The following is a 13,506-nucleotide window of genomic DNA, read 5'->3' as shown; positions in this document are numbered from 1 at the left end:
TGAAGATGATAGATGCAGATGTTAATGTAATGGGAAGTATTTGAAAGGCTTTGGAGAGTGAGACACCTCTTTTTCTGCAGACGGGTCATTGATGACCACATCCTCTGCTCCTCTCTTATCTTCAACTGCGACTTCAAACAAATTAATATTACCATCTTAATATAAAATCTCTTAAATTCAATTAATTAATTAATAATTAGTATTTATTAGGAGCAATATAAAATATTAAAAGAAAAGCAGTAGTATCTTACTTATACTTATTATCCATTGCGGTGGGTTATGACTTCATCATTCAATTCAATTGACTCGGCTCCTCTTCTCTCTCAGCTAGAGTAGTTGATTGTAGATCTTTCTCTGCTACTCCCATCTCCAGCACACACCAAATCCCAAATAAAACACAAAAATTTATTTATTTATTCATAAATTTATTCTATTCTGCTATCACAAAAGGTGGAGAGCGATATGGAATTTGACGAGCAAGAAGACCATGAAGAGGAGGAAGAAGAGGAAGACGAGGAGGAAGAAGAAATGGGATTCTCGGTGGCGGCGCCGGGTTATGACTCCTTCGGAAACATGGCGGCCAGGTCTAAAATAAGCGCAGCTGAGGGAGTTCCGGCCACCGTCAACTCCGGTCGTAAAGGCAGCTCCACAGGGACGGTCAGATACAGAGAATGTCAAAAGAATCATGCCGTCAGCATAGGTGGTCACGCCGTTGATGGCTGCTGCGAGTTCTTGGCCGCCGGAGAGGAAGGCACGCTGGAGGCCGTAATTTGCGCGGCGTGTAACTGCCACCGCAATTTTCACCGCAAGGAGATCGATGGCGAAATCAGTCCTTACCAACTGCGCTCGCAGCCGCAACCGCAACCTCTGCATCCTCAGTATCACCACCAATTCTCCCCTTATTACCACCGTGGGCCACCACCTTCCTCCGCAGGATACCTCCACCACCACCTGTTAACCCCTCCGGTGTCGCAGCACCGGCCTTTGGCGCTACCACCGCTGGCTTCGGGAGGAGTGTTCAGTAGAGAAGAGGAGGACATGTCAAACCCCAGCTCAAGCGGCGGCGGAGGAGGTGGTGGTTTTGGCGGTGGTAGCGGCAGTGGAACGAAGAAGAGGTTTAGGACAAAATTCACGCAGGAGCAGAAGGATAAGATGCTGGCATTTGCGGAGAAGCTGGGGTGGAGAATTCAGAAACACGACGAAGCTGCTGTGGAACAATTCTGCGCTGAAACTTGTGTGAAGAGACATGTTCTCAAGGTCTGGATGCACAATAACAAACACACTCTTGGTAAGAAACCCTAATTTTCTCTCTTCAATTTCTCTCTTTCAATTTCCAGGTCCATATCCTAGATTTTAGTCTCAATAGAAGGAAGTGAAGTGGTGTTAATTATTCCTTAATTTGTAATCTAAAATAAGTTTAACTAATGGAGATCGATCTGGTTAGGGTTAATTCACACTCATTCTAGCTTGTTTTTTTATTTGATATATTCTGCATATGATTCCATGATGATGATGAGATTTTGGTTGTTGGTGATTTGCGGTTGTTACGTGTGTGTACTAGCTAATTCTGAGCAACGTTCAGCTGGGAATGGATCGAATCACTTGAACAGCTCTACCATGATTGCGAATTCTGAACTCTCTTAAGGGAGATTAACCAAATAAAGAGAAAGAACTAAAGTTGGAAGTTGATGGAAGGGTTTGCTATTGTTGATCATATGAGAATCCGAATCATCAGTGATGGGAGTATGGAACGGAAGTATGGGGATGAGCACAGAGAATAATTTGCAACACTGGTTGTATTTATGGTGCGTGGAATGCAAGTGCAAAGCTGTTTTAAGCTATGTTTCTTCACATTTGTCGTCTTCTATTCCTGTTTTTCCTCCCTAACACCACCCTACTTTTATTCTCCTTTCTCTCTCATATTAATGTCTCTTCTTCTTTCTTTCTTCACTTCTGCACCTCAAACTTCACAAACCATTTAATAATCACTCTAACCTTCTTATTCAACCTTCAGTTCACCCTATCTTTCCAATATTTTATGTTCCTCTTCATTTCATTTCTGCTGCTTAATCTGTATATTTTGCTCTTAACACTGCTGAAAAAGATTGTTTGCTCCATTTATCATTCGGAATACTAATTTAAATGTTATTCCCGCATGTGTGAAAAAAGCGAGAAAAGTAACCCCAACACTATGAGTGGGCGTTTCACGCGGCAAACTCGTACACTGTTTGCCTGTTGCGTCGCAGATCACAGTCTTGCAGACCAGACATGCAGACTTTTTCTGATTTTGATAACACTGCACCACGTTAATGCTGCTCTGTGCACTTTTCCTTAACTACTGTTTTCTCATCCTTTCTTTTTCTTTAACTTTCTCGTTAACCATTTCCCATTTTTTAACCACACACAATACTTTAGGTTTATTTTTCGAACGCTGTTAGTCACTAAACTTGCTGTACATATGTATATATATACATGTAATCATCTCTAAGCAGGATAATATTTTGTTCAGTTCAAGAGTTCAAAATGCATTAAACGCATATACATATGTATATGCGAGTAGTACAGACATTAACGAGACCGAACAACTTGTCTGTGATAACTTCCTACCATACGTGTTTCTTTGCTGTTCCTTTGCTTTTCAGTTTATATAATTCCCTCTGTTGGCAAAGCTTTCTTATGCTTAATGATCACCTTTCAGAGTGTCGTTTTTTCTCTTCTTTTGAAATGAAAAGGGTGAAAGTAATTTTTTATTTTGATTGGTCTTTTACTGTTTTTCTTTTTTTTGTTGCGTACTTTCAATATATTGAACATTTGAAACATGAATCTACTCGAAGCTCTCTGGAATGAGAATAGACAAGACGATCTATCATAAACTATTTCTTTATATTTTGTTTGGTTTCTGCTTTTTTGTGAGTGGTCCTTAGAACTTTATTGGCCAATTTCAATTTAGTATTTCATAACCAACAACAATTTTAAATGGTTTTAATAAATACTATTTGAAGAATTAATTATTAGTTCAGAAATGTTCAAAATAACTATAAATTGTAATTGTAATACTTTTTGAGATTGTTTTTGGATATTTTTGAGATGAAAGCATCCATTAGTATGTTTCTTTTTTAAAATATAATGTAATATTATTCAATCATAATAGAACCAAATTTTGACAACAAATTCAGATATTATACTCTTTTAACCATGACAAATACTCCTCAGTTTTTATAAATGTCTAACATTTAACTTATCAAATTTGTTAAACTTTTCCTTTCTGAATCAAATGCATTATTATATTCAGAAGGTTCAAACATAATACTCTCCTAATCAACTCTTTCTGTTAATCATTGTAATTAATTTTAATTATTTTAATTAAATCAATACAATTTGGATGCATCTTATCTGATGCCCAGGACCTTCTGATTGGTTGGTTTTAAATTTCTTTAAATATAACTGCAATCTATTAAAACTATTCACATCAAAATTGCCACTATTCACAGTGTGTGGTTCTACTTCAGTAGCACAGGATTCTCTTCCTCTGTGGTCAGTAAAACGCAAGAAAAAAAAAAAAACTAAAAGAATTCAATCAATATATACAGTAGTCTTATTTATTGATTAAATTCCAAACTAAGTACAATTAAAAGCTAATTTTATGTACGATTTTCGCAACCACATGTCTACGCCTGAGTTGATGTATAATTTCATGTTATATAGTTGGAAAGCGTAATAACTATGGAGTTTGATTTGTAAGGACATGCAAAGTGTCGGCAAAACTACCAAGTGTAATGGGGAATCAACTTAACTACCATATGTAAAGCTCAACTAATTTTACTGGCACCCCTTTAAATTGAGTACAGTAGTAGCAAGGCCAATTCAATCCAGTTAAATTGACAGGACATCTATGTACACTTGCAACCAAAATGTTTTTTCTTAACGTGTCATCTTCTAATGCACAGGGGTTGGTTCACTTAATCAACCACATTTACTGATTCTACCATTAGTTCACACAAATTATATTACCATATTGTAAGTCACTATAATCTTAATGTATAAGGTGAATGTTGGCTTTTAGAAGTATTAAACACGTCAATACACAAATTAAAAAAGTTTATTATGTATTCCAACTATATATATCTTTTAAACACAATCTTGCTAGCTGTTTTTCTTCTAAAGCAAATATGTTTTATGTTTATTTAATGTGCTCAAGTATGATAAAGTTATGATTGACAGTTGAATTTTATAAGGATGTCATTCACCGAAGAAAAAAGTCATGGAGGAAGAAAAAAAAAAAAACCCTCTGGTGGTGAGTGTACTTCTTCCTTGAGAAATGACAGTTTATTTGTTTTTAGTCTTTATATTTAGACTAAAAATTAAAATTTGTTAGATCCTCAAATTTTAAAAATAAAGTGATATAATTTTTTTAATTTAATTAAATAATTTTTTTTCTACATGTTAAATTGTTTTTCAGTCTGAGTTTAAATTATTTATATAATTTAACATGTTTAAACTCAAATATTACTTTAGAACACTGTTTAACATGTAAAAGAAAAATTTTATGATATTGAGTTAAAAATATTATATTCTTTTATTTTAAAATTTGGACACCAAAATATATCAAATTTGAAAAAAATAATAATTTTACCTTCAAATTTAACTAAAACTATTTTTTGACCCTTTAATAAATAAATAAAAATTGTTGAATGATATGTATATATGATTTCAATTTATTAAACTTTTATCGTGGATAAAAAAAATAATAAATACGGCGCTTAGCAACATCTTTCACCCATTGATGAACAACTCTTTAAAACTTCAATAAGGAGGATCACCAGCCATGCATGAAGAAGTATCTGTATCATTATCGTTTTTATGTTCTGTGTAAAATTTCAGATAAAATAATTATTTAACTTCATCACGTTCAGAATTCATTGAACCCATAACACCATAAGGATTTTACTTACAAGATCCTTCACAAATTCAAGTTTATTATATATATCGAGCAAAATTAAGTGATTAAAATACTTTTTTTTTCATATATTTAATAATAATTTAAAAAAAAAGAGGGTGTTTGTCTTTTATATATATATAAAATTTGCAGAAAATTACACAAGACGTCAATCTCTTTTAATAATGTCTTCAAATCCAAATAAACGATCATCCAAATAAAGCGTTAGACTCTGTTCACTTGGGTGGATGAGTTTGAGTGGATTTGAGAATGAAATGTATGTTGTTTTTTTTAAGGGATTTAGAGGTGGTTGTGAATGAATTTGAAAGTAAAGTTTGTGAGAATTTGTAAGTGATTTGATTGATATAATAGATAAAAAAATGTTTTAATATAAAAGAAGGAGATCACCATAAGTATTATAAATTAGTATTTGTGAGTTATAATTTTTTTTTATTTTTATTTAATACTACACTTTAAAGAAATAAATTACAAAAATTAATAAAATAATTTATTATATTATTTATATAAATAAAATAAAATAAACTGATTATTTATATATATACATATATAAAAGAAAGAAATAGATTTTGTTCACTATACATTCAATTATAAAAAAAGGTATTTTGGTCAAACATATAATGTGAACAATACATCCCCTTGTATCTTCCTCTTATTTGTGTATTTTGTGAAGATCAAATTTGTATCCATCCTTTTAAATCTGTTCTGGCATATCTCTTCAAATAATGGGAAACGAACAATTTTCATTCATGCAAATCTATTTTTGACAACAATTAATCCGCTGAAACAAGGAACGCTTAAAGAAGAAAACCAAAATGCAACACATGATTAAGGATAAAGTTACCAGAACCATTAACACTGTCATAGCAGCATCGGTGAAAGGAGCAATAGCAATAAATGCTTAACTCCATACTCCTTGTTTCTCAGGAAGATGATACACCAAATTTCAATACATTTTTTTTTAACTTTTAATTTTAAAAATTTATGGTAGCACTAACTACTAATATTTTCTTAGGCAGTACATTAAAATAGAAAATTTAATATCACTATACAAAAATCAAAATAATAAATAATGCATTAAAAAGGTTATAAATGATTTTCGTATGAAAGGCAAGTTAATTACATCTCTTAATTTCTGTATTCTACCTTGAAGAATGTACATAAAGAAAAAAGAAAGTATACTATATTTATATGCTTTTAATGCAATGGATTTTTTAAATTAAAATGACACGATATATCGTAGTCAAGTAGAGATAATTTGAAAAATACAAAATTAAAAATATATTTGACATTTTGATATGGAAATGCATGCTTGCTTATGAATTTTGGGTATGATAACTCAGAACAAGTTTGACGAACCAAAAATGATTTGACTAAAGGTTTTTTGGTTATCTCTGGAACGAAACAGTTATTATTATTACGTGGCCATGTTTTATAGCTTAAGCTGACTTTGTTGAGAGTATTCAAAATTTGATAACCAAACATGTGTTTGTGAAAGTCAACGAAAGAAGCTCTTGTTGTTGAATGTGATGTCGGGGAAGGAGCAAGACAATACAGAGAGCAATGCTTTGCGTTGATTTCTAAATTTGAGTGCATGCATTAAATGGAACTCTTACTTTGACTTCCGATTTCAACCTCATACAACTATTCTACACCAGTTGGTCAAATCAAAACTCCCACTTTTTGTTTCTCGTTCATCGTCAATTACATAGTTTTTTTTTCTTCTTTTTTCTCTTTTTGCGATTTGTAACTCAAATTTTACTATTCAACGTAAACACAGCTTTTACTTATTCTATCGTACGTACATAATATCGATTATATGACATGGCGATCATTCCGATAAACTTCGGATGATTTTAATATCTTATAATTTTAATTTATTTTGTTTACACCTAAAATATTTAAGTATCGCAGCGTCTTATTTTTTTTAATGAATATGTTTTTTTTCAGCAAGTTTCTGACAATTTGTATGGCAATTACCGTCAATGAATATGGAGAAGTAAAATACAATTACTATATTTGTTTTACCTTTCTCTCTTTCCCCGAATTACTACTGCATGCAACCACATGATCTTCTCTGTATAAATTTTCGACATTATCGTATCAATCATTAAGGATTTTTTTTTTTTACATTGTGGTCCATGCATAACTGTAGAGTTGGCTTGAATAAAAATACAGAAAACGCAGTTGAATGTTAGGTGAAATGGATTTGAAAGATGCCAAGTTTTTTTGTTTACCTTTTTCATTTTAACCAATAACTGCTTTGCTGTAATTTATGTTCTTCACCCGATATTATTATTTTCTTGCCGGGGGTTGGGGGAATTTTAAATTGTTTACTTTTTTTTTTATGTACTAGATTCTGAATTGTGATGGTTGAAAAATAATAATTGAGACAGGCTTCTGTTTTTTTTTTTTTTGACAAATAGAGATATAATGGGCCAAAATGACCTACTTGATATGAACCATAGCACATCAACAGTACTGAAGATGGACCAAAGAACCTTTTTTATTTTTTTTATCTTATCGTAATCTGACCAAGTGTCAGATCATGTCAGAGGCTATTTAGTTACTCTATGCACTAGTTTCCTGCAATTTGAAAATAAGAGGGGACCATTAGGTAAAAAGTTTCATCATATTTTTCTAAAAGATTTTGTTTTATAAACTTCTCTTTTGTCATTTTCAGTGAAAATAATATTTTGTTAATTTTTCCATGTTTTAAAATATGAAAAGTGGGGCAGATGATCCTAACAAAAGTTCACATGATACTCATTTCATTTAAAATATGAAATGAGAGAATTCTTTTTAGTGGTAAAATAGGGAGAACTCCAAAGCTGTGGAACAGAATGTTCATGATATGTTGGAACCCTATAAAAAATTAGTTTATATAATAATACACTGTTGTATACTCGTCTTGTTTAATATTACTGCCCTAACCAGTTTTCCGATGAATGAAAAACTGAATACTTCTGTTTTAATTTTGATTTTCATTCTTGAATGTTTTTAGAGTTTTAATGTTAAACATGCATAGTTATTCTAAAATCAAGTTACTAATGTCACCATACTTTCTTTAGCTTTCACCACCATTAAAGAACAGATTATGATTCAGCATACTGCACCAAGAACATGATAATAATAGTTTACTTTCATAATTTTTTGAGAAATATTTTAGATGTAATTTATTTATTCTGTCATACTGAAAAAAAAAAGAAAAAGCTGTTCAAAACAAGGATGCAGTTTTTGTTACCTCATGAGTGTAAGTCCTTGTCTTTTTCTTTTATTTTCTTATCATACTTTTTCTAGCTTGTTATGTTTGGGTCTATGTCCCTTCATTATTGAGAACATGTAAACCAACTATGTTATCATGTCTTTCTCAGCTTATAAATATCGTACTGGAAGTGACCCACATGATAAAAAATAGTGTATTAGAAAATATGTTCTGCCACGTCACTTCTTTTAGAATCATTTAGCTTGTAACAGTAATAAATCACAAAAATATACAGAAAAATTAAAGAGATAATTTAATAAAATAAAATGTAAATCCACCAACTATATATCCATTCAACTTACAACAAATTAATTAACAGGTAAAATAAATATATAATGCACACTAGATGAGTTTCAATCTATAACAGCTCCACAAACTTAAAATGTTTCATAATTTATGAATACAAACCTCATCTTTGGTATGAATGATACATGGTGTTTTTGAATCCCTTGTGTGTCACTGAGGCTGCAATGCTCCTTGAATATTTTTAACAGCGCTGTCATAGTGCACAAACCCCATAAACCAAAATTCATGGTTGTCAACAGAGATAATCTGAATATATTTTTCAGACGAGTTGGTTCTGCTTGTTGAAGCGTTCACTGCTCTCAGTTGATGCAATGGAATAACCACCTAATGCATGGGAACAAAAGCATGTGATTAAGAAAGAAAAGTATAATACATTCATGACAATGTGTCTATATGTTATCATGGAGGGAAATCAAATTTATGATTAATTGTTTTGATTAGAAGTTGTGAAATAATTAATTGATGTTTCATTTAGATTTGGATTCTTAATTTTTCTTGAGTAAAATATTGCATATTTAGAGGTGTGGACTGACTTAATACATTTTGGATTAAATATGTTTTTTTTTCCTAACGTTTCAAGCGTATTTCATGATAATATTTGAATTATTTACACCGTTTGACACATTTTTTGCTTCAATGTTAATTCAAATATTATCATAAAATACGTTTAAAATGTAAATAAACTTAATAAAATTTGATAAGAAGAACTAATCCACGCATTTCTAAAGAAGAACTAAACTGGTATAAAGTTTCGAAGAGAAACTAATTCTAAAATTCACTGAAACTTGAGGGACCAAAAACATATTTAACCCATATATTCCCACAACAGAAGTGGAAAAATGATGTTAATATTTAATTTTGCAAAGTCAAATGCTTGCAAAGTTTTTCTCTCTTGTTTAATCTTCCGTTTTTCATTCCTTTAATTGTGCTTTCACTTGCAGGACTTGTTCTTACAAAAAATGTAACGCAATTTTCTAATATTAAAATTTTAAATACATGAATACAAATATATAAATTCATATGCGGAACATCTTCCTTAGATTTTTCCTAAGAATATCAGCAAATAGACGAAAATTACATTGTTTAATCTAAAAAAAAGTGGACCAAATTACGGGAGGGACAAGTAATCTTAAGAGTTTTGTCCAAAAGCTAAATATTTTAGCATTGAAAATGATTTGGTGTTGTTTAGTATGTTTAATATGCCCTATAAAATATCAATTTATGTGGATGAGTGCTGAAAACGTTGGACTTGTTAATGTCAAGACTTTAATTTTCTATTAGTACAGTCTCATATTTTGTTAAATGCCATTGCCAAAAATTTCCTAGGATATACCTTAGGCAATAAATATTAAAATATTTTCAAAAATCAATTATTACTTGCTAATTTGTAATTGGCCTAGACCTAAAGGGTACTACAGCAATGCTGGCACATATCCTCATCATTCCATAATAAAATAACATGGATCATGATAACCATAATCTCAAAGGTGGTAAGCTTCTAAAAGATGAAATAAATTATATGGCCAACCTAACAAAAGATGGGGTCATGATGAAATAACATGGGATCATGATGACCGTAATCTCAATGGTGGAAAAAATTTAAGCCCTTACTACAAAATATATTTCTAAATAACGTGTCATCAAGGTTAGATTAGACATTTACAAACTTGTATCATATAAACATGTTAGAGTTGATTCTTAGAAAACTTCATCTACCTATTTCTACCTCAGTATCATACTTGAGGGTGAGCCCAGACACCGTAGTTTTGTGAACGCTGGTTACGGTTTTGAATTACTAAACAACCTAACAAAAGAATGCATTACTTTTTTCTGAACAATAATTATGAGTAGTTTTGGAAGAAAAAAGAATAAAGGTTAAGGACAAATTTAATTTTATTAACCAAATTAACTGATTTCCTCAATCTTACTGAATTAGTTAATTGGGACTTATAAAAGGGATTAGAGGGAGCCCGCTCAAGTGTTTAACGTTTAGACTTTGCCTAATTAGTAATTGAGATTCCTTGCCTAATTAGTAATTTTGAGATTCCTTGGCTTGTCCTTAAGAGTAGAGATATCAAAATGGGTTCTGATCCATGAGCAAGCCGACTCATTACGGGTTCTCACCAAGTAAGGTTGGAAAAGTTTCAGTTTCTTTTTCTTTTTAATATGAGTTGAACTGAATCCGACTCACTTACCCACGAGTTAAACAGGTGTAAGCCGAGTTGAAGGTGAGTTGACCCATAACCCACCAACAACACTTTATTAATCTTTTTACAATTTTTTATAAGTTTTTTATTATAATTATTTATTACTTTTAATTATATAGGTTCACAAATTAATCTTCTCAAATACTAGAATGTTATTCAATAATATTTAATAACTTGGATGTTTAACTTATTTGTTTGCCAAAGTTATATACCTTGATACTTTAATTTTCAACTACTATTTTTATACTAATATTTGGAGATTTAAGTGAACATTATTTTGTTTCTAGTGTTATAACAAAGTAAATTGAGTCAATCCACTTTCATTGTATTACAATAAATATATCAAATTAACTACAAAAATAGAATATTCGTAAGTGAGTCAACCCACTAACTAACTAACCGACCTATGATGAGTTGAGCCATGTTACAAAATTTCCATCTCACCAAAAGTAAGTCGGGTTGAGCTGACCCTTTTTAGCTCAACCCGTGATGAATTATCCCGTGTGAGCCGGGTTGACTCATTTTGACACCGGTACTTAACGGTCATCCAGTTCAAAGTTTAAGTACCTAGCTTAAGAGAAGTATTCTTGGTCATCATCCAACATCTAATCTAATACTACTTTTCTCTACAGTGAAATAGTAATTCACACATAAGCACAATAACTCTTAACTATACTACTCGGTTCTGCTTAACTAGCACACAGTTTAAAGCCAATCAAATTGCACCCTCACAAAGAGCCTACAGAGCACAGAACGACTGAACTCCATCATCGTCATTGACAGCAGTTCAAAAATACATTGCCAAACTATATAATAGTAATAGTTAATCACAATCTGAAGAAAATACTCATTCAGCGCTACCAGTGTATAGTTTAAAAACAATAGCAAACCTCATTTCTTCGCTTACAATCAGAATTCAAGAAATGGAATGTAAAAATATGAGTGTAAACAAACAAGCAACAATGTCAACAAATCATAGACAATGAAGCCATTCACGGATCAACATCATCAAATCAAACGAAACTGCATATGCATATCATAATTTCTGTTGTAGATCAATAAGAAGCAAGGAGGTTCCGCAAATACCTTATAATAGCTCCATTGAGTCTGTTCACCCATTTGGTAAGAAAGTGGGTTATCACTACAAAACGCCAGTTTCGCTGTTGACAAATACAATACTCCCATCACAGGTCCAGCCGAAGTAGACAAGTAGCATGCATACGTTTTCAGAAGCTGCTCCTCAGGAACTGTCTCAAAAGTTTGCCTAAAGATCTTCTCATACCCTCCTTCTGCAAGAACTTTAGTTCCCTGAGCAATCCTCCCCACAGCTGCATCCGCAAAACTTGGACCCGTTTTCACTGTTCCACACAAAATTAAATAATCATAATGATATTAACAAGACTCACGTTTACCAATATCCTTAGGCATTGAACAAGACAATAAAAGGAATTTGTGTATTTAGATATCATAGAGCAACTGCATTAGAAATCAAGGAGAGACACATTATTTCGCATCCCAATAGAAAATTCTAATTTTAACAGTTTTGGGTAAGTTTTCTTTTCCCTCCCGTTCAGCTGCTATACGAAACAATAAATTGTTTGTAAAATAAGTTGCAGCTAAAATCCTTTAAGTAACTTATTTTCATGAATCTGAAAATGTATCGCTTATGATTATTTTTCAACTTCATATATACGCAGACATACATCCCTTATGTGCAAGCCGGTTTGTATCATAACGAAAGCAATTAAAACACTTTTCAGTCAATTTATCTAAACAAAACAGATTTTGACCGCAACAATAATCAATTATAACATAATTTTCCCAGAACACATCCTTAATTAGCATTCTCCTAACAAAAATAGTAATTCTTGAGAATCACAGGTCAACCAGAGATACGAGCAAATGGTAGTCCAAGCCTCAGAACATGACAAACAAATTCAAACAATTTAAAACGGGCCTAAACTACTTTCTAATAATAAAAATAAAACAAAAAATAATATCGAAAAGAAAAGACGGGTTTTAAGAAATGACAGGAAATGAATACATACAGTGCTGCCACATGTTGCCGGCGAGATCCTCCGCCTTTTTGGTGGCCTCGGCGGCTTTCTTGCCCCATTTGCCGAGAACGTCCTTCACGGAATCTAAAGTCGCTGCGAAAATAATGTAAGTTTTCAAAGAGTGTTCTTGTGTGAAGTAAAATCAAAAAAAGGAAAAGAAAAATGATGAGTTAGTTACTCTTAGTAGAAGAAGCGGCAACGGGAGCAGGAGTGACATAGGGATTGGAGTCTTTGGGCATGGTGGTGGCAGCATCGCCGGAGATTGGGGCACGAGATTCAGTATTGAGGGGTACTTCTTGTTGTTGAAGAGGAGGTGGCACGACGTCGTCTGGGTCCAGTTTAGGGTACGGAGCATAATCAGCAGTGTGAGGCTGAGGTGCGGATTGGGATTCTTCATGTTTTGTGTCGACGGTTTGAGTTTGGGTTTCGTGAGGTTTGGTGGCGGAGGCTTGGGTTTGGGTTTGGGTGGGGGCTTCGGCACTCATGTTGCTGGTTTAGGTTCGGTTTGGTTGAGGATCGGAGTATTGTGAAGAGAGGCGATGGATCGCGGTGGAGAGTGGAGGAGGAAGAGTACACGTGTGTGGGACTTCAATTTCAAACGTCAAATTCTGCCAAAATCGTCAAACTGGTTTAAAAAGATTCAGTTCATGTTTCAATGCTCTTTCTGGATCTGCCCGTTTTATTCTCTGTCCCCTGCCCGTGTTTTTTTTTTACGAT

The 13,506-nt window shown here is 32.7% G+C and overlaps 2 protein-coding genes across 2 annotated transcripts; one reads left to right on the top strand and one right to left on the bottom strand.

Annotated features, from left to right (window-relative positions):
• The first annotated feature begins 257 nt into the window (after positions 1-257).
• LOC114162095 (zinc-finger homeodomain protein 2-like) lies at positions 258-2,137 on the top strand. The gene is made up of 2 exons (XM_028045872.1): positions 258-1,288; positions 1,562-2,137. The coding sequence occupies exons 1-2, from the start codon at positions 463-465 to the stop codon at positions 1,642-1,644; spliced, it is 909 nt and encodes a 302-aa protein (XP_027901673.1). The 5' UTR covers positions 258-462; the 3' UTR covers positions 1,645-2,137.
• A 6,312-nt stretch (positions 2,138-8,449) lies between these two features.
• LOC114196029 (GEM-like protein 1) lies at positions 8,450-13,444 on the bottom strand. The gene is made up of 4 exons (XM_028086522.1): positions 12,968-13,444; positions 12,781-12,882; positions 11,819-12,090; positions 8,450-8,849 (listed from the first exon to the last, which is right to left on the bottom strand). Exons 1-4 carry the CDS (start codon positions 13,272-13,274, stop codon positions 8,676-8,678), a joined length of 855 nt encoding a protein of 284 aa, XP_027942323.1. The 5' UTR covers positions 13,275-13,444; the 3' UTR covers positions 8,450-8,675.
• Between the last annotated feature and the right edge of the window lie 62 nt (positions 13,445-13,506).

The sequence above is a fragment of the Vigna unguiculata genome, chromosome 9 (assembly GCF_004118075.2).
Source record: "Vigna unguiculata cultivar IT97K-499-35 chromosome 9, ASM411807v1, whole genome shotgun sequence".
Classification (NCBI taxonomy): Eukaryota; Viridiplantae; Streptophyta; class Magnoliopsida; order Fabales; family Fabaceae; genus Vigna; species Vigna unguiculata.
The sequence above is the reverse complement of the archived record's forward strand: the minus strand, read 5'-3'. Positions and strand labels throughout refer to the sequence as shown.